At 39.9% G+C, this 19,301-nt stretch overlaps 1 protein-coding gene across 18 annotated transcripts in view; it reads right to left on the reverse strand.

Annotated features, from left to right (window-relative positions):
• Window positions 1-10,424: 10,424 nt before the first annotated feature.
• Window positions 10,425-19,301, reverse strand: part of BIRC6 (baculoviral IAP repeat containing 6) — a 230,898-nt gene continuing 222,021 nt past the window's right edge. For all 18 annotated transcript variants that reach the window (XM_072770594.1, XM_072770588.1, XM_072770595.1 and 15 more), the window contains 2 exons: window positions 16,766-16,900; window positions 10,425-11,290 (listed from right to left, as the gene is read on the reverse strand). In XM_072770594.1, coding sequence (XP_072626695.1) covers window positions 11,111-11,290; window positions 16,766-16,900 — 315 coding nt within the window. In that variant the 3' untranslated portion in view covers window positions 10,425-11,110. The remainder of the gene's footprint in view (window positions 11,291-16,765; window positions 16,901-19,301) is intronic.

Genomic DNA, 19,301 nt, shown 5'->3' on the forward strand with positions numbered 1-19,301 from the left:
CTGCCCCATGTATGTGTTTTAACTAGTCCTATCTCATACCTAAGCAGTAACAAGGAGGCAGGATTGTAACCAGCATTTCATGACGTTTCAATCCTTTTTCACATTCATTAACAAATCTCATGTTTTTGTTTGTTTTTAAATATTTTATTTATTTATTCATGAGAGACACAGACATAGGCAGAGGGAGAAGCAAGTTCCCGGCGGGGGAGCCTGATGTGGGACTCGATCCCAGGACCCCAGATCACTCCCTGAGCCGAAGGTAGATGCTCAACCACTGAGCCACCCAGGCACCCACAAGTCTCATGTTTAATAAGAACAGTTTTTAAATGTTTATAGCAGCCTTTTTAGGAAGCACCAAAAACTGGATACAACTAAATGTCCATGCACAGAGAAACAAATAAACAAACTATGATATGTTCATACAATGGAATAGTGTTCAGCTATAAACATGAATAAACTACGGAAACATACAATATACACAAAGAGCAAAGTAATTATGCTGAGTGAAATAAGCCAGGGGAAAAAAAAGAGGAGATATGATATGAGTCGATTTATATAAATCAAGAAAACAAAAACTGATCACTAGAGACAGAAAGCTCTAGTGGTTGCTGGGGGAGGGGAAGTGGAGAGGAAAGCAGGGAGGAACAAGGACAGGTTGGGGAGTAACAGATATATTCACTATCTGATTATGCTAATGGTTTCATGGCAGTATACATATGGAAAAACTTAAAATACTCAGTTAAAATATGTGCACTCTTTTCTATGTCAGTTATACCTCAATAACACTGTTCTCAAAAAATTGACTTCTATAGGGGCGCCTGGGTGGTTCGGTGGTTGAGCGTCTGCCTTCGGCTCAGGGTGTGATCCTGGGGTCCTGGGATCGAGTCCCACATCCGGCTCCCTGCAGGGAGCCTGCTTTTCTCCCTCTGTCAGTGTCTCTCATGAATAAATAAATAAAAATCTTTAAAAAAAATTGACTTGTATAAAACGTGAAATCTGATCTCCCAAAACTAACATTCAAAAGCCTTCACCTCACAATTCTTTCTTCTCATCCCATTGCTGGTCCTCTGCTCTCTCCAAGCACTGCGTCTCTCAGAGCCCCACAACCATCGCTAACCCTCAACAGAGTTAGCTAGGCCTTTGTCCTGCGGCAAATAAATGAACGTGGATTGAAGATATAAGATAAATCGGGTATGGGGTTAAATACAGTTAAACAGATATCTCACTTAAGTCTTACAATAACTCTAAGGCAAATATTATTAAGCCAATTTTTCAACCAAGGAAACTGAAAGGCAGGTATCTTGCCTAAGATTACACTAGGATTTGAACCTCGTCTGACCATTAAAGCTCCATGGTGGGATCCCTGGGTGGCGCAGTGGTTTGGCGCCTGCCTTTGGCCCAGGGCGCGATCCTGGAGACCCGGGATCGAATCCCACGTCGGGCTCCCGGTGCATGGAGCCTGCTTCTCCCTCTGCCTGTGTCTCTGCCTCTCTCTCTCTCTCTGTGTGACTATCATAAATAAATTAAAAAAAAAATAAAGCTCCATGGTCTCTCCATCTGGTGAACAATGATGGAAGAGAGAAGTATGTGACTGGTATGCAGGTCAGAGCAAGTAGGTAAATAAGTAAAATAACCCCCCTCGTGAACATACTGGAAACAACCCCGGAACCAAAGTCAGTACAGATACTGAAAATTCCTGAAAGCAAAGACTGGAGAAGCAGAGGAAAGAAAGGATTTATGTGGTTGAGGTAGGAGTGTTGGTAGGAATGTAAGTCCAGTGGAACAGAACAAGACACCTAAAGTCAATGAAAAGCAACCAGATCCTGCAAAGATTTCCTTATTCGGAAACTGCCCTGGTAAGTGGGGCCTGAACCCAGGCAGCCTACTGGTGTCTCCCTAGTTCACCTTGTCCTTGGGGCTCCTGGAAGTTGACTCTAACCACTAGCATGCTTCCCCTGAAAGGTGTGTTATTCGTCCCACAAAGCAAAACAAAACCATTCCTTTGATAGGTCTTCATTCAGGTGAAAAAACTAGGAGGCTTTCAGTAAGACTTCCCTAGATACAGTATGGGTACAAAGGAGACATAAATGTAGATACAGGAACAATGCCTCTCTGACTCACACAATCTGGGCTGGATCCTATTTAGAGAGTTATCATCCCTCCCTCAACTCTAGAATGCTTTTGGATGCTTAGAATCACATAAGGGGGCCTCATGCCCTGGATAGGAAGCTCTAAAGGGACCCATGTATCACAAACCCACAAAATAAATCAAAGAATATACACGAGGGTCCCTCTCATTCAAGATCCAAGGACACAGAGTGACCTTGAACAGCTGCCCTCTTGATTTATACTGTTTAGACTCCAGGGAAAAGGCATCTCTACATACTTTTTTAAAGATTTATTTATTTATTTATTTATTTATTTATTTATTTATTTATTTATGATAGACATAGAGAGAGAGAGAGAGGCAGAGACACAGGAGGAGGGAGAAGCAGGCTCCATGCTGGGAGCCCGACCTGGGACTCGATCCCAGGACTCCAGGATCGTGCCCTGGGCCAAAGGCAGGCGCTAAACCACTGAGCCACCCAGGGAATCCCCACATCTCTACATATTAATCTATGTTCTGATAAATTAAAAATACAGGTAGGATTTGAGTTGCAGAAGCTCCTAAGTAAGAGAAATGACACTTGTTAAATTTCTGTCTTTGCAGTTAAAAATAGAGCTACCCTACGATCCAGCAACTGCACTGCTGGGGACTTACCCCAAAGATACAGATGCAGTGAAACTCCGGGACACCTGCACCCCAGTGTTTATAGCAGCAATGTCCACAATAGCCAAACTGCGGAAGGAGCCACAATGTCCTTCGACAGATGAATGGATAAAGAAGCTGTGGTATATATGTACACAATGGAATATTCCTCAGCCATTAGAAACGACAAATACCCACCATTTGCTTCGACATGGATGGAACTGGAGGGTATTATGCTGAGTGAAGTAAGTCAATCGGAGAAAGACAATCATCATATAGTTTCACTCATACAGGAAATATAAGAAAAAGTGAAAGGGATTATAGGGGAAAGGAGAGAAAATGAGTGGGAAAAAATAGAGAGGGAGACAAACCATTAGAGACTCCTGACTCTGGAAAACAAACAAAGGGTTATGGAAGGGAAGGTGGGCCAGGGTTGGGGTGACTGGGTGAGGGCACCAAGGAGGGCACTATGTGGGATGAGCACTGGGTGTTATACTGTATGTTGGCAAATCGAACTTCAACTAAAAAAAATAAAATGTGAGTGGGAGAAGTGTCAAGTTTAAGTAAATAAACAAATATATATATTTTTAAAATAAATAAATAGAATACTTACAAAAAATAAAAATAAATGAATAAATTTCCCTCTTTGCATGAATGCGACAGATTCTTGCATAATTAAGTGTCCTTTTACAGTAGTAATGCTCATTCCTTTGCTACTCTTCATGTTCTATTTTTGGTTCTGGAGGTTCTCATGAAATATAATTTTATTTATAATTTTATTTACAACAGATAAGGACAGCAGCTAGAAAACATTTCACAATTTTAAACTCAGATGTACCATTCATTTTTTTAAATTGAAAGATTATTCATTTATTTATTTATTCACGAAAGACAGAGAAAGAGTGGCAGAGACACAGGCAGAGGGAGAAGCAGGCTCCAGGCCGGGAGCCCGACGTGGGACTTGATCCCGGGTCTCCAGGATCAGGCCCTGGGCTGAAGGCGGCGCTAAACCGCTGAGCCACCTGGGCTGCCCTAATTCTAGTCATTTTAGATGTTTTAGAAGAAAAAGTAGAAAACATGCAACTTAACATTTACTTAAATTTACATTTTTGCAACTCCTGGTTGGCTCAGCAGTTGAGCGTCTGCCTTTGCCTCTAGGGTCCTGGGATCAAGTCTCACATCGGACTCCCTGCATGGAGCCTGCTTCTCCCTCTGCCTGTGTCTCTGCCTCTCTCTCTGTGTCTCTCATGAATAAATAAATAAATAAAATCTTTAAAAAAAAGACTTTGTAAAAATAAAGTCAACATAAATAAATTCTATGGACTAGATATATAATAATATGCTAATTATGTTCTTTATTTCATTACTTAGGCAAACAATACTCACCAATTAATGGAATACTTCAACATGTCCAATTATTTAATTATTTTGATGACTAGCACTTATTATAAAAAATATGATTTAGCATATTTTTGTGGAGTGAGACACCTGAGTGGCTCAGTTGTTTAGGCATATGATTCTTGATTTAGGTTCAGGTCATGTTCCAGTTGGGCTCTGTATTCAGTGCAGAGTCTGCCTGAGATGCTCCCTCTCCTTCTGCTCCTCCCCATGTAAATTAATTAATTAAAATTTTTAAAAAGGGCAATTGTTTCAGATCCCCTCCCTTTTTGGGAGCCTTATACTATCATAAAGTAAACTTTGCTTTGCTGTTAATCAAAAGTTGATTAGGACCATGTGAACCCATAGACAGAGACCATGTGAACACAGAGGGAGAAGACAATCACCTACAAGCTTACAGAAAGAAGCCTCAGAAAAAAACCAACCCTGCCAACACCTTGATCTCGTTGGTCAAGCCTTTCTGTCTGGGTACTTTGTTATGGCAACCTCAGCAAGCTATTAGTAAGCAACACATTCAGCTTTGTCTTTTTTGTTTCAGGTACTGATTAGTGGTCTCAAAATCCTTTGACAGGGACGCCTGGGTGGCTCAACGGTTGAGCATCTGCCTTTGGCTCAGGGCGTGATCTTGGAGTTCCGGGATTGAGTCCCGTGTCCGGCTCCCTGCGTGGAGCCTGCTACTCCCTCTGCCTGTGTCTCTGCTTCTCTGTGTGTGTGTGTCTCTCATGAATAAATAAATAAAATCTTTAAAAACAAAAACAAAAACCAAAATCCTTTGACAATCTGGAGGTTCCACTAACATCATTTTAAAGGATCATCATAGGAGGGGCACCTTGATGGCTTGTCTGCCCTCAGCTCAGGTCATGATCCCAGGGTCCTGGGATCAAGTCTCACATTGGACTCCCTGCTCAGTGGGGAGTTTGCTTCTCTCCCCCACCGTCTGCCTCTCCCCTCTGCTCGTTCTCTCTCTCTCACTCTCAAATAAAGAAGTCTTTAAAAAAAATTGGGTTGGTGACGTTTGCACATATCTGCGAATATACTAAAAGCCATTGATTGTGCACTTAAAATGGGTACTTTGTTTTTGTTTTGTTTTTTTAGGTAAGATACTTTCAGGTCAATTGTTAAGTCTCTCCGGCCTTCCACTCAGGTATACTTCTCCAATCACATGGCATTAGAGTGGCTGTGATAATTTGGGGGATCTGCAGAGTTGGGGATATATTTGATTTGGGTTTAATGAGATAGATTTATGCAGTTTGCAGTCATTTCTACGGATAATCAAGGTATCATTAACCATTGACCCGTAGGCCCGGCTTCCAGGAATACACCTATAGGTCAGCCACCTATGCTGACCTATGATGGAACAAAATACAAGTTGAAAGCCCTAGGGTGAAAAATGAGTAAGTCCTGTGGGGCTCCGCACCAGAGGTTCTTGGTGATGTTGGATGAAAAACCAGGCTTGAAATGTACAGTCAGATGTCTATGGAAAGTTCTTCCAATAATCAGATAGCTAAAGTTGTGAGATTAAATCCCCATCAATGCCTGGCCACAGTGGGAACCGACTCCTGTCAGGAATACGACTGTTACACAAGGTTTATGGTGTGCAGCGCACAAAGACTGGACGCGCATCTCATTTTAGGTTTGCAGTGAAAGCGCAGGTGGATGAGCATCAGCTTCTCAGCTGAATATTTGTAAGGGACGTTCTCCCTGAGGGCTTGGCGTATGGAGAAGGGCTGAGAAAGGGCAATGAAGTCATGACTTTTGGTGGGGAAGCTGGGCCGGATCTTGATGGTCAGCGGACGGAGGCCTTGTTTCCTGAGAAGAGCGCTGGGCTCACTCTGATGGCCTGGCCACGGGACGCAAGAGGACACTTGCAGTCCTCCTGGCCAGACAGTGACCAGAAGAGTCTGGTGCCCAGGCAGTTCCAGGGGAATTCCTGGATAAGTTTACAAAGAATACGCCCAGTGATTTCAGCTGCATCCCTGACATCACAACGGGCCTGGAAAGGAGCGTGACCGACAGGACACAGGACCAGGTTTCCCACGGGAGAAGATGCAGCTGCGCTCAGGCGCCCCTGGGTCTTTGGGCGCCAGGCACCTTGAATTACTTGCTTAGAGCTTGTTTTTCCACCCAGACCTGGGGCACGGTGAGCAGAGGGGTTGTGTCCATCTGCTCATCACTGTGTTCGTAGAAACAGAACACTTCGAGCCTTTTCTGCTTCAAATCTTTTTTTTTTTTTAAACTGATAGGAAAGGAGGCCATTTATAAAAGTATTTAGAAATTGGGGTGCCTGGGTAGCTCAGTCAGTTAAAGGTCTGCCTTGGGCTCAGGTCATGATCCCGGGGTCCTGGGATTAAGTCCCACATCAGGCTGCCTGCAGGGAGCCTGCTTCTCCCTCTCCCTCTGCCTGCTGCTCCCCCTACTTGTGCTTTTGTGCTCTCTGTAAAATAAATAAAATCTTTTTTAAAAAGTACTTAAATATTAAACTACTAGAAGAGACAAAAATTCAAATAAGCCAAAGGATTAAAATATCTTGGTTAAAGAAAGAGAGATTACAAAAGCACCATGGTTCTGTTCTTTTCTTTTAAAGATTTTATTTGTTTATTCATGAGAGGCACACAGAGAGAGGCAGAGACATAGGCAGAGGGAGAAGCAGGCTTCCCATAGGGAGTGCGATGTGGGACTTGATCCCAGGACCCTCGGATCATGACCTGGGCCAAAGGCAGACAATCACTGAGCCACCCAGGGATTTTAAAAAATCCCTTTTTTAAAGATTTAGAGAGAGAGAGAGAGAGAGAGTGAGAGAGCATGAGTGAGAGGGCCACAGGAAGAGAGTGAGAGAGTCCTAAGCAGCCTCCATGCCCAGTGCAGGGCCCGACGTGGGGCTGGATCTCACAACCCTGAGATCATGACCTGCGGTGAAACCAAGAGTCAGACACCTAACTGACTGAGAACCATGTGAACACAGAGGGAGAAACGGACTGAGCTACCCAGGTGTCCCCATTTTCTTTCTTTTTTTTTTTTTTTTTTTTGGAGAGAGAGAGAGACTGAGACAGAGATAGCATGAGAAGGGGAAGGGGTAGGGATAGGGACAGAGGGAGGAGAAGCAGAATTCCCGCTGAGTAGAGAGCCTGGGATCATGACCTGAACTGAAGGCAGTCACTTAACCGACTGAGCCCCCAGGCGCCCTGGTTCTTTTCTAATGGGAATAACGAAATTTAGAATTTATGGGTTGGTGGGACACAAACCTGTTGGAATACTGTAAACACCATATGTGTCTGTGAGTGAGGTTGTATGTTTAATGCATCCCTACCATCAATAGTAAAAAAATATTAACCATGCTGGAAGAAATAATGAATTGTACTCCTACTCAATAGTTAGAAAATATTATAAAAATTGTAGTCTATGAAGAGGTGAAAAAAATAACAGCACAAAAAAAGTTGACAGTGAAAATATGTAGGGAAAAGTGATTATAAAGTTTTATCTGGGGGCACCTGGTGGCTCAGTCAGTTAAGCGTCTGCTTCAGCTCAGGTCATGATCCCTGGGTTGGGATTGAGCCCTACCTCAGGATCCCTGCCTAGTGGGGAGCCTGCTTCTCCCATCTCCCTCTGCTCCTCCCCACCCAGCTCATGCTCTCTAATAAATAAAAATCTTAAAAAACCATAAAAAACAAAAAACGATGTGTCTGTCAATTTGTGTTATTTTTTTGGCATTTTATGTTTGTAGCATTTTAATTGATTGTGCTCTTTTTTCACTCCAAATATCCACTTGTGTAAAATAAGGAAAAAATCTAATGAGAACAAAGAAGACAATTACATTGAGAAAACTGCTGCTCCCAGTGGGCAATGGGCTAGAACATTGCACTCTCACCCATCTCATCCTACATAAACCAAATTTAAGACATCAAAAAAAGTTTTATAGTGCTTTCTACATTTGTCTAACTTTGTAGATACCGGTCTTAATGCTACAATGGTATCTAAGCAGTTTATTTTTGGTACTTTTAAGACTTCATAGTTGATAGTTTTAGGACTAGACCAATTGTCTTGACTGTATTCCATCCTTTTCTAAGGCCTTCATGCTTACCCTCTCCATCTCTCTACCACCCAACCACTGCCCCAGGTTCCTCAGCCAGTAAACATGCTGCAGTTATTCTTATACCAAAAAATATGTTTATTTCCTCACTCTTCTCTACCTCTTTGTCCTAGTTGATGATCTACCACCTGGACTAGAGGGCTTTTGTATATATATTTTTAATTTGTTTCTTATTTTTATTTTATGATAGTAACAGAGAGAGAGAGAGAGAGAGAGAGAGAGAGAGAGAGAGGCTGAGACACAGGCAGAGGGAGAAGCAGGCTCCATGCACTGGGAGCCCGACGTGGGATTCGATCCCGGGTCTCCAGGATCGCGTCTAGAGGGCTTTTATAAAGAAATAAAGGTATTGATCATGTTAACTAGAGCATTATTTATAATTAGAAAGACAGAAATAACCTAAGCGTTATTGCCTCCCCATAGTTGGTAGAATCATCCTCTAAAATAGAGTATGACCAGATTGCTCCCCTCATCTTCCTCACCCACAGGGTGGAAAGCTTCTGAACAAGACAGTCTTTTATGATCTAAGCTCTCCTATCTAACATCACAGCCTACATTTCATTGGACTATCCTACATTATCTCTTACAACCCAATTATGTTATTAACTTAAGCTTTCCCTTTGTTCTTTTATGTCTGTAATAACTTCTGCTTGGCTAACAACTTCTTTTTTTAAAGACTTATTTATTTTTGAGAGAGAGGGAGAGGGAGAATCTCAAGGAGACTGTGCCGAGCATGGAGCCAGATGAGAGACTCAATCCCACAATCTTGTGATCACGACCTGAACCAAAATCAAGAGTCGGACAGTTAACCAACTGAGAGCTACCCAGGTGTCCTTACCTGACTTTTTTTATCTTCATCTTTCAACACTCAAGATATCTTATCTTCCTTGATGAAGCCTTTCTTGACCATATTGCCTCAATGCCCACTGACATTTTGCCTGAGCTGAGTGTTCTTCCCTTGTGTTCCCAATAGTAGCCTGTAAAGAACTCTTTTCAGAGGACTTACCGATTATATTGACATTATGTTTCCATGTCTGTCATTCCACCCTCAAGTGCAGGTACCTGTACTTACTACCAGAATGAGTGCTTAAATGTTTGCTGGCATAATGTCAGGATCCAAGATGGAACCATTTTAAAGAGTAATCAGTCTCAAATTTAGACTTTAAGATATTGGTTTTTTAAAAACATGAACTGGACCTTATAGTACTGGTACTGTTTACTTTCCTCTTGTAAAGCTTTCTGAAGACTAGTGGTGTGAATTGGAAAAAATGACCTAACCTTATTTTAATGATTAAAAATAAAATTCCAAGCTGGAGGCAAACACTATACTTGCTATAGTAGCTTTTATCATCCATCCCTGACAGGACCTTGACAGACAAAAACCAAAAACCTGGAAGACAGATGACTGTATTTTGCTTCTTATTGCTGATCATTTCATACCTAGATTTTAGCTGGCATGTGTGTGGATGGCATTAAATGGACTCTGCTTTCTCAGGAATGGACTCTATTTTGTCATCCTTGGTGTATTTAGCTTACCACACACTGCACCTAACAGTAAGTGTTTTAGAACTTTGCATTTTCTGGTCCCATGCAGTTTGTCCCCTCCTTCATCCAAGCTTAGGGAGCACTGTGCCTTGTATGTCAGCATCATGCTTCCTAGTTCCCCCTTTTCTTCAGAGAGCAGCTCTTTCTTCAGAATATAGCTTCTCCTTCTGGTAGCTCCAGATTCAAGGTTCCCACACGCCACTTCATTTTATATAAATATTGTCAAAAATCACCTTAGCTTTTAGTTTGTGATAATTGGTTTTTGAAAAATATCCTTTCCTTTCCCATGCTTAGGTCTTGAAAGAGTCCAATTCTTTGTAGAAATAGCATTTCACACCATGGCAAACTGTTTTAGAAACAAGACATACTAATACACCTAAGTCTTTATTTATTTGGCTCTAAGAAGAATTTGCATGAAAATGAGCCTATATGGCAGGTACAGAACGTACTGTAACAGCACCAGAGAGGTATCCTCTCTGCTCCACAGAGCCTCAATGTTTGAATACATACATGTGACTTTAGTAATAAAACCAGAGTCCAGGAAAAAAGGAGCCCTTTAGGAAAAAATCAGTTTAGAGTGACTTTTCAAGTTGACCATTCCTTCTCATATATTTAAATTCAAATAACGGATACATTCACAGGCCCAAATGTTGGCATAGAATAAAATCATGTTCATTTATTTTTTCTGCATCTTAGAATTAGAAGGCATAAAATTAAATACGTTGAATGTAATAAATTCATCCATACAAGTGCAAGTCTCCAGCTATAATGCATTTTATGGCATATTTTTCATTTAAAAAATGTACCAGTAAATCAAAAAAGAGGGAGTATGTCCATTTAACTTTTATTTAAGTGTATGTAGGAGGTCTTCAGAAATCAAAGATGAGCATGAAGATATGGCCAAACATAAAATCTATCAAATTCAGTGAAAAGTTGCTGACTTTAAATAGTAGTTGTAAGAATGACCAATATATATTCTTTGTTAACAACCCCTCACTCTACAGTAAAAAAAAAATAAAATAAACATTCAGTAAACATTCTTTCCTAAGGTAGTTTCCCTTATATATCAGTGATTTATCCATTTCTTTGTATACACAAATTTGTTGAACATACCAATCAGTGGTTCTCACAATTGAAAAATAAAAGCACAAAAAAGTTTACACTCTTGTACAGGTAAATAAAAGATCACCTTGAATTAAACTGGATCTCCTTAAGGGCATAGTATAGTTTCAGTTTCAATAACTATTACATAATTAGTTTCTTACATACAAATATTGACATATTTGGCTTGTGCTTCAAAGCCTTTGTGTCTATGAAGTCCATGTCAATGCAGCTCATAATTTGAAGTCACTGGGGAGTTCTTTACTGCTGCTTGGTTTGACCTGATCATGCATTAGAGTCTCCTCAGCATCTGCTGGGGCACTGCACATATCCGAGGCATCATCAGCATCAGGGTCTAAGCCTTCGGGACAGGAAAGTTTTAGCAGCTCTTCCCGGAGCTGAGCAGTGTGACGCTAAACAGGGGAAAATAAGTGATATTAGAATTATAAACTCTGGCATTCTAACATAACACCATTTGAGGGAGGAACCGAGTTTAAAACAAAACCCAAAGCATCAAGCCTACAAATATTTATTGAGCACCTTCCTTATACTAGCTACTGTAAGAAGCAGTGAACAACATAGGCAAAAATCTCTAACTCCAAAATAATTGATATTGCTGAAAAGCCCAGAGTAGCATGCTCACAAACCCTACCCGTGCCCCCATCTCAGTAACAGGAACAGCACTGCTAATGATTTATAAGATACCATTCATGTGTGATGTATACGCTTTTTAAATTTACTTTTAAAAATTTTATTTACTTATTTGACCGCGTCAGGCTTCCTGCATGAAGCCTGCTTCTCCCTCTGCCTGTGTCTCCGCCTCTCTGTCTCTCTCTCTCTGTGTCTCTCATAAATAAATAAATAAATAAATAAATAAATAAATAAATAAATAAAATCTTAAAAAAAAACGTACCATTATTTTACTGAATGTAAACAAGTATTTATCAGGTACCAGGTCTTTTTTTAAATTTTTAAATTTTTTAAATTTTTATTTTTTTTAAAGATTTATTTATCCATTTATGATAGACAGAGAGAGAGAGAGAGAGAGAGAGAGAGAGAGAGGCAGAGGAACAAGCAGGCTCCATGCCGGGAACCCGACACGAGACTCGATCCCGGGACTCCAGGATCGTGCCCTGGGCCAAAGGCAGGCACTAAACTGCTGAGCCACCCAGGGATCCCCGGTACCAGGTCTTATGTAGAATATTTGCAAATTGTTTTACACTAATTATTTCACTTAATGCTCAGAAAATACCTTAGAAACAATTTAAACATTCTAATTTTTGTTTCAAAAGTAGGCTCCACACCCATGTACAGCCCAACACAGAGCTCAAACTCATGACCCTGAGATCAAGAGCTGAGCTGAGATCAAGAGTCAGATGCTTAACTGACTGAGCCACCCAGGTGCCCCCTCACCTTTTTTTCCTAATTTAAACCAGTGAAGAAGAGGATCCAGAGAGCTCACACAGTTTTGCATTCTACCACATGCTACCACTGAGATACAGACGTAGGGATGTTAACAGTTCTACAAATAATAAGTCTTGGTTTATAATTTTCTACTGGGAGAGAAATGATCTCAAATATCACACCAGGGCTTTGACAATTTGCTGTAGTCAATAGATGACTTTGAATATTAACCAAAATTTACAGAACAATTTTTACGTATGAGGCACCGTGTTCAACAGTGACAATATTAAAGCAAGAAGTAGACTAAAGAAGATATAATCTCTGACCTCACAGAACCTAAATTTGGGTTGGATGTCTAAGACCTCTATAAACAAGATAAAAACAGCTACATACTTGTAGACATTTGTAAGATTTTAAAATATATTAACATGCTGGGAATTTTTTTTTTTTAAGATTTTATTTATTTATTCGAGAGAGAGAGAGACAGAGAGAGACAGAGAGAGGCAGAGACACAGGCAGAGGGAGAAGCAGGCTTCATGCAGGAAGCCTGACGCGGGACTTGATCCCAGGACTCCAGGATCACGCCCTGGGCTGAAGGCAGCGCTAAACCACTGAGCCACCCAGGGATCCCAACATGCTGGTAATTTGTTTCTCTACCCCAATTTCTCTTTCACTGTGGACAACAGAAGAACACGTTAACTAGGGAAGGAGAGGGAAAAATATAATGATTATAAGGGCCTAGCTGAGGTGGGATATTATGCTTTTATTGTGGAATTATTAAGCTAAGTAGCTGCTTACTCTTCTCAAGTAGCACTCAGCAGCAAAGATGTAGTTGAAATTATGTAAATTGGGACTGATTCAGGGATAGATATTTCTAGGCCAGAGTGACAGAGAAATAACAGAATAAAAGAATCTGAGATATAAGCAAGACACCAAATGACATAACAAAGCCAAAGAAAGTGGACTTTTGCCACTAAGGTTTTGTGTATAAAAGAAAGGAGGTATCTAAACATAGGTTTGGAGAAGACCAATTTGGTTATGGACTACAGAAACAACTAGAAGGGGGAAAACTAAGTCCAAGGAACCTGGTCAAATAGATAAAGCTGTGGGACATAAAAAAGAAATAATGGGCGGGGGGGGGGGGGTAGTTCCCAGTAGTTCCCTGAAGGCATCACTGATAAGATCTAGTACTGACCAAGTAAACTACATGAAAGAGGGGTTGAATAATATTTGAAGATTTTAAGATAGAGAAAAATGATTTAAAATTAAAAATATGGGGTGCCTAGTGGCTCAATCAGTTAGGCGTCTGACTCTCGATTTCGATTTCAGCTCAGGTCATGATCTCAGGGTTTCGAGATTGAGCTCTGTGTTGGGCTCTGCGCTGGCCATTGAGCCTGCTTAGGATTTTCTCTCTCCCTCTTCCATTGCCACTCCCCCTCTTAAACAAATAGCTTCCACACAGCAAAAAACAACAACCAGCCAACACAACTAAAGACAGCCTATTGAATGGGAGAAGATATTTGTAAATGACATATCCAGTAAAGGGTTAGTATCCAAAATATACAAAGAACGTGTGTAATGCAATACCAAACAAATAATCTGATTAAAAAATGGATAGAAGACAGGTACAGACATTTCTCCAAAGACATATAGATGACCAACAAACACATGAAAAGATGCTCAACGTAACTCATCATCAGGAAAATTCAAATCAAAACCGCAATGAGCTATCACCTCACACCTATTAGGAGGGCTAAGATAAAAAAAGTCAAAGAAATAACAAGTGTTGTTGGGGATGTGGAGAAAAAGAAACACTTGCATTGTTGATAGGAATGCAAACTGGTGCAGCCACTATGGAAAACTTTATGAAAATTTCTCAAGAAATTAAAAACAGTACTACTCTATGATCAGTAATCATACTACACTGGGTATTTACCCCAAAATATGAAAACATTAAATTCAAAAGGATATATACACTCTTATGTTTACTGCAGCATTCTTTACAAGAGCCAAATTAGAGAGGCAGGCCAAGTATCCACTAACAGATGAGTAGACAAAGAAGATGTGACATATATATACACAATGGAATATTATTTAGGCATAAAAAAGAATGAAATCTTGCCATTTGCAACAACATGGATGGAGCTAAAGTACACTGCTAAGCAAAATAAGCCGGTCAGAGAAAGACAAATACCATATGAGTTCACTCATGTGTCATTTAAGAAACAAAACAAACAATGGGAAAAAAGAAGAAAGACAAAGAGAAAAGAGACTCTTAACCATAGAGAACAAACAGATGGTTACCAGTGGGGAGGTGGGTGGGGGGCTCAATGAAATAGGTGATGGGGATTAAGGAGTGTACTTGTGATGAGCACCAGGTGTTGTATGGAAGTGTTGGATCACTATATTATACACCCAAAATTAATATAACACTATATGTTAACTACACTGTAATTAAATTGAAATAAATGAAATAAAAAAACTCATAAAAGTGAGAGTAAAATGTGGCTAGCTAGGGCATGGGGGTGAGAGAATGGGAAAGATGCTGTTTAAGTGTACAAACTTGCAACTAGTCTACAAATAGGTACTGGAGTAATGAGCAGAGCAGTGATTATAAACAATAATATATTACAATTACCAAACTTGGTAAGAGTCTATATCTTAATTGTTCCAACCAAAATAAAGAAATGATTATCATACAATGTGACAGAGGTGCTATGGCTACAATGATAATCATATTACACTATATAAAATGTATCAAGTTAATATGTTCTATATCTTAAATTTATACATTATGTTAGCTATATTTCTGTTAAAAAAAAAAAAGAGGAAAACTTGACTGGAGGGAAGAGAAATTCTAATTAGAGATCTTCACTTAAGTAATAACAGAGCATCCAAGAAAAGATGCCATAATATAATTCTGAGAAATCAAAAACCAGGTAATAGTTGGAAAAGTTGTTTAAAGAGAAAATGGCTGGGGCGCCTGGATGACTCAGTGGTTGACGGTCTGCCTTTGGCTCAGGTCGAGATCCTGGGGTCCTGGGATCAAGTCCCACATCAGGCCCCCTGCACAGAGCCTGTTTCTCCCTCTATCTCTCTGTGTCTTTCATGAATAAATAAATTTTAAAAAGAGAGAGAAAGAGACAGAGAGAGATGGCTTTTGGGGCACCTCGCTGGCTCAGCTGGAGAAGCATGTAACTCCTGAACTCAGGGTTCTGAGCTCAAACCCCATGTTGCATGTGCAGACTGCTTAAAAAAAATAAAATCTTAAAAAAAAAAAAAAAAAAAAAAGAGCGAATGGCCTTTAAAGCAAAGAGCTAGACTTATCATGGTGACTTTGTAACATATATAAATGTGGAATCACTAGGTTATATACCTGAAGCAAACATAAAAATTTTATGTCAACTACACTTAAAAAAAAAGAAAGACACTAAATGGCCAAAGTTAAGAGTACAGATACAACTGAGAGAGAAAGAGAATAAAATGGCCCTGAGGGCCAAAATGTAATCCATCAGGTATATAATCATTCAGAAGGGGGAAGAAAAAATACGCTAAAAGAATTGAAGAGCATGAGAAGAGGAGGAACCAGAGCTCTACAAATGAAAACTGTGGTAGAAAAGACAAACATTTAGATCAGTGAAATGAGAGCTTTTTAAAAAAATTATTAAAAAATATTTTTTTTAAACTTTAAAAAAAGTAAACTTGAAGCTCCAACTCACAACCCTGAAATCAAGGGTCACATCCTCTTCCAGTGAGCCAGCCAGGTTCCCCAAGTGAGTATTTTCATAGATAGACAGTGTTATACAAGCTTAAACTCAAGTAATCTAAGGCAAGGCAGGCTTCCATAAAATGAAACTTAAACTGCAACCGAATGGCAGTAAGTTCACAGAAGAGGTAAAGTGACGGTAAAGTCCTGCAGGGGAGGGGATCCCTGGGTGGCGCAGTGGTTTGGCGCCTGCCTTTGGCCCAGGGCGCGATCCTGGAGACCTGGGATCGAATCCCACATCAGGCTCCCGGTGCATGGAGCCTGCTTCTCCCTCTGCCTGTGTCTCTGCCTCTCTCTCTCTCTCTCTCTGTGACTATCATAAATAAATAAAATTAAAAAAAAAAAAAAAAAAAAAAGTCCTGCAGGGGAGAGATGGGAACAGAGAGGGGAGCCAGAGTCATTGGTGTGGAGAACTGGTGGTGGGGACCTTGGGTAGATTGAAAAGTAAACTGCAAAAGACAAAAGGGAAAAGAACAAAAACTCATTCACAGAGCACACGTTGTTGTCAACATCCTTTTCAGGAAGTGTCAACTCGCTGTCAAATTTAATCTATCTTTTCTACAGACTTTTGGGTAGTAATTTAGGCCTCTGAACTTAAAATAAATGTTTCTTTGAATCCTTCTGATTCCTTTACCACTGGTGACTACGGCTCTACCAATGAATATAGGACTCTTTGACCAAAGCCACCAAGGGGCTCCTGTTAGGAAGGCTCACTCACCTTGAGAGCTGCTGCATGGTGGGACATAGTTCTGCCTACCCGCTTATCACTGCTGTACTGCTGGATGTCTGCAATCCACTCCTCACACTGGGCCATGATCTCAACTCTCTTCAAGTAAAAATGTTTGTGTATAACCTTAAGAATAAAACAACCAAGGGAACAAAATGTGTTCAGGTCAGAATTTAGAAGACAAAATAAGTGGCATTACAAAGAAATGAAATTTAAAAGACAATTGCAATCATTTTGTCTCCACAAAACTCAATTTAGTGAATTTTACATTAACAAGGAAGAATCAGGCTAATGATATCAGAAGACATGTTTTGAAATGCCCAGATCTACAGCAACCAGACATTCAAACAGCTAATCATATCACAGAGAGGATAAAGACATATATAATGCAATACCAAGGTAAGCACTGTAAATAAATAGCCAGGAGAAAATAATTAGGAAAGTATTGACAAGAGAAAAACTGTCAAATTTTCTACCTTTAAAACAGAACTCTACAAAAATACCTAAATAAAGACATTACAAATGTCAAAGATATTGATACAGAAATAAGAACAGAGCCATAAAAAAAGGCACTATTATTACTTTCTTAATTTTATCTTCTGGTTAATTTATAGTTAAGATTGTATTTTATAAATAGATAGGGTGTTTATTTATTTGAGAGAGGGAACAAGTGTGGATTGTATTTTATAAAGTTAACTTGTCTTGTTTATTTATTTGAGGGAGAGAGCAAGCTTGCATGCAAGTGGATGTTTGTGGGGGACGGGGGAGGTGTAGAGGGAGAAGGGGAGAGAGAGAATCTTAAGCAGGCTCCAGGCTCAGTGTATAGCCCCACATGGGACTGTATCTCACAACCCTGAGATAGAAACCAAGAGTTAGAGGCTTTAATGACCGAGCCACCCAGGTGCTCCAAAGTTAACCTTCCTTGAAGTCATTGTGGTTTGCATACGGAATTTTTAAAAATTCTCTTGGAAAAGTCAGAATTTCTTCCTGTATAATAAGCAGTAGGAGTCTACTGACAAATTTAAGTGAGAAATTAGACCAATTTGGAAATACTGTAACAGTTAAAAAATACTATTCTGGGGGTGCCTGGGTGGCTCAGTCCATTAAGCATCTACTTTTAACTCAGGTCGTGATCTCAGGGTCCTGGGATGGAGCTTCGCATCAGGCTCCCTACTCAGCGGGAAGCCTGCTTCTCCCTCTCCCTCTGCCACTCCCCTTGCTTGTGCTCTTTCTCTTTTTCTTTCAAATAAATGAAATCTTTTTTTTTTAAAGATTTTATTTATTAATTCATGAGAGACACACAGAGAGAGGCAGAGACATAGGTAGGCATAGGGAGGAGAAACAGGCTCCATGCAGGGAGCCCGATGTGGGACTTGATCCTGGGTCTCCAGGACCATGCCCTGAGCGAAAAGCAGACATTCAACCGCTGAGCCACCCAGACATCCCTAAATAAATGAAATCTTAAAAAAAAAAAATACTATTCTATATCCTAGGTGAACCATTATATTCCAAGAAGCTTATCTTCCCTAAAAATGGGCAGTAATACCTACAAAGTATTCTTAGGAAAAATTGGGAAGGGATATAAAATAGCAGTAAGGTACTATTATTACATTTAACAATTGCCGCATTTGATGCCTATGGGGACACAAAAGTAAGGCATAACGTGACACGAAGAACCACAACAAACACAGAACCAGATAGGTGAGCACACCAAAAAAGATAGTTAAAAAACAAAAAGTATGGAATTGTTGAATCACTATACTGTACACCTGAAACTATTAACACTGTATGTTAACTATACTAGAATTAAAATGAAATGAAATAAGATAAAGAAAAAACAAAGAAAAGCAAAAACAAGACCAAAACCCCCCTGGGAATTCAGGGTCACATGTGATTGGGAAAATCAGGAAAGCATTCATAACAGGGGTGCCCCTTGAGAGCTAGGTGAGCTAGGTTCTAAGGAAGAAAAATGATCGCTTCAAATTATACTTATCTGCTTTTTATAAAAGTCACCCCCCAACTGTGAGTTCCTTATGTTAACAGTTTTTCTTCCAGAAAAAAATGTTTATGTATGAACCAACAAATTATACATCAACTGAGTATAAATACTTACACGCTTATTTCAATACATTTTAAAAGTGAAAATAAATAAATAAATAAATAAATAAATAAATAAATAAATAAATAAAAGTGAAGTTCAACATATACAGAAAAGTACACAAATCACATGTACAATTGGATGCATTTTCCCACAGTGCACACGAATGTAATCTCTACTCAGATGAGAAACAGAACATTATCAAGTATGCCAGAAGTCCCCTTTGTGCCTCAAAGATTATCTCATCGATAATTCTCATCCATAGGTATACACTACCCTAACTTCCTCTTTTTCTTTAAAAAACTTTTTTTTGAAGGTGTGTGGGGAGAGAGAGAGAGAGAGAGAGAGAGAATCTTAAGCAGACTTCCCACTGAGCACGGGGCCTGACTCAGGGCTTGGTCTCACAATGCTGAGATTATGACCTGAGTT

Source organism: Canis lupus, chromosome 12 (genome assembly GCF_048164855.1).
Source record: "Canis lupus baileyi chromosome 12, mCanLup2.hap1, whole genome shotgun sequence".
NCBI lineage: Eukaryota > Metazoa > Chordata > Mammalia > Carnivora > Canidae > Canis > Canis lupus.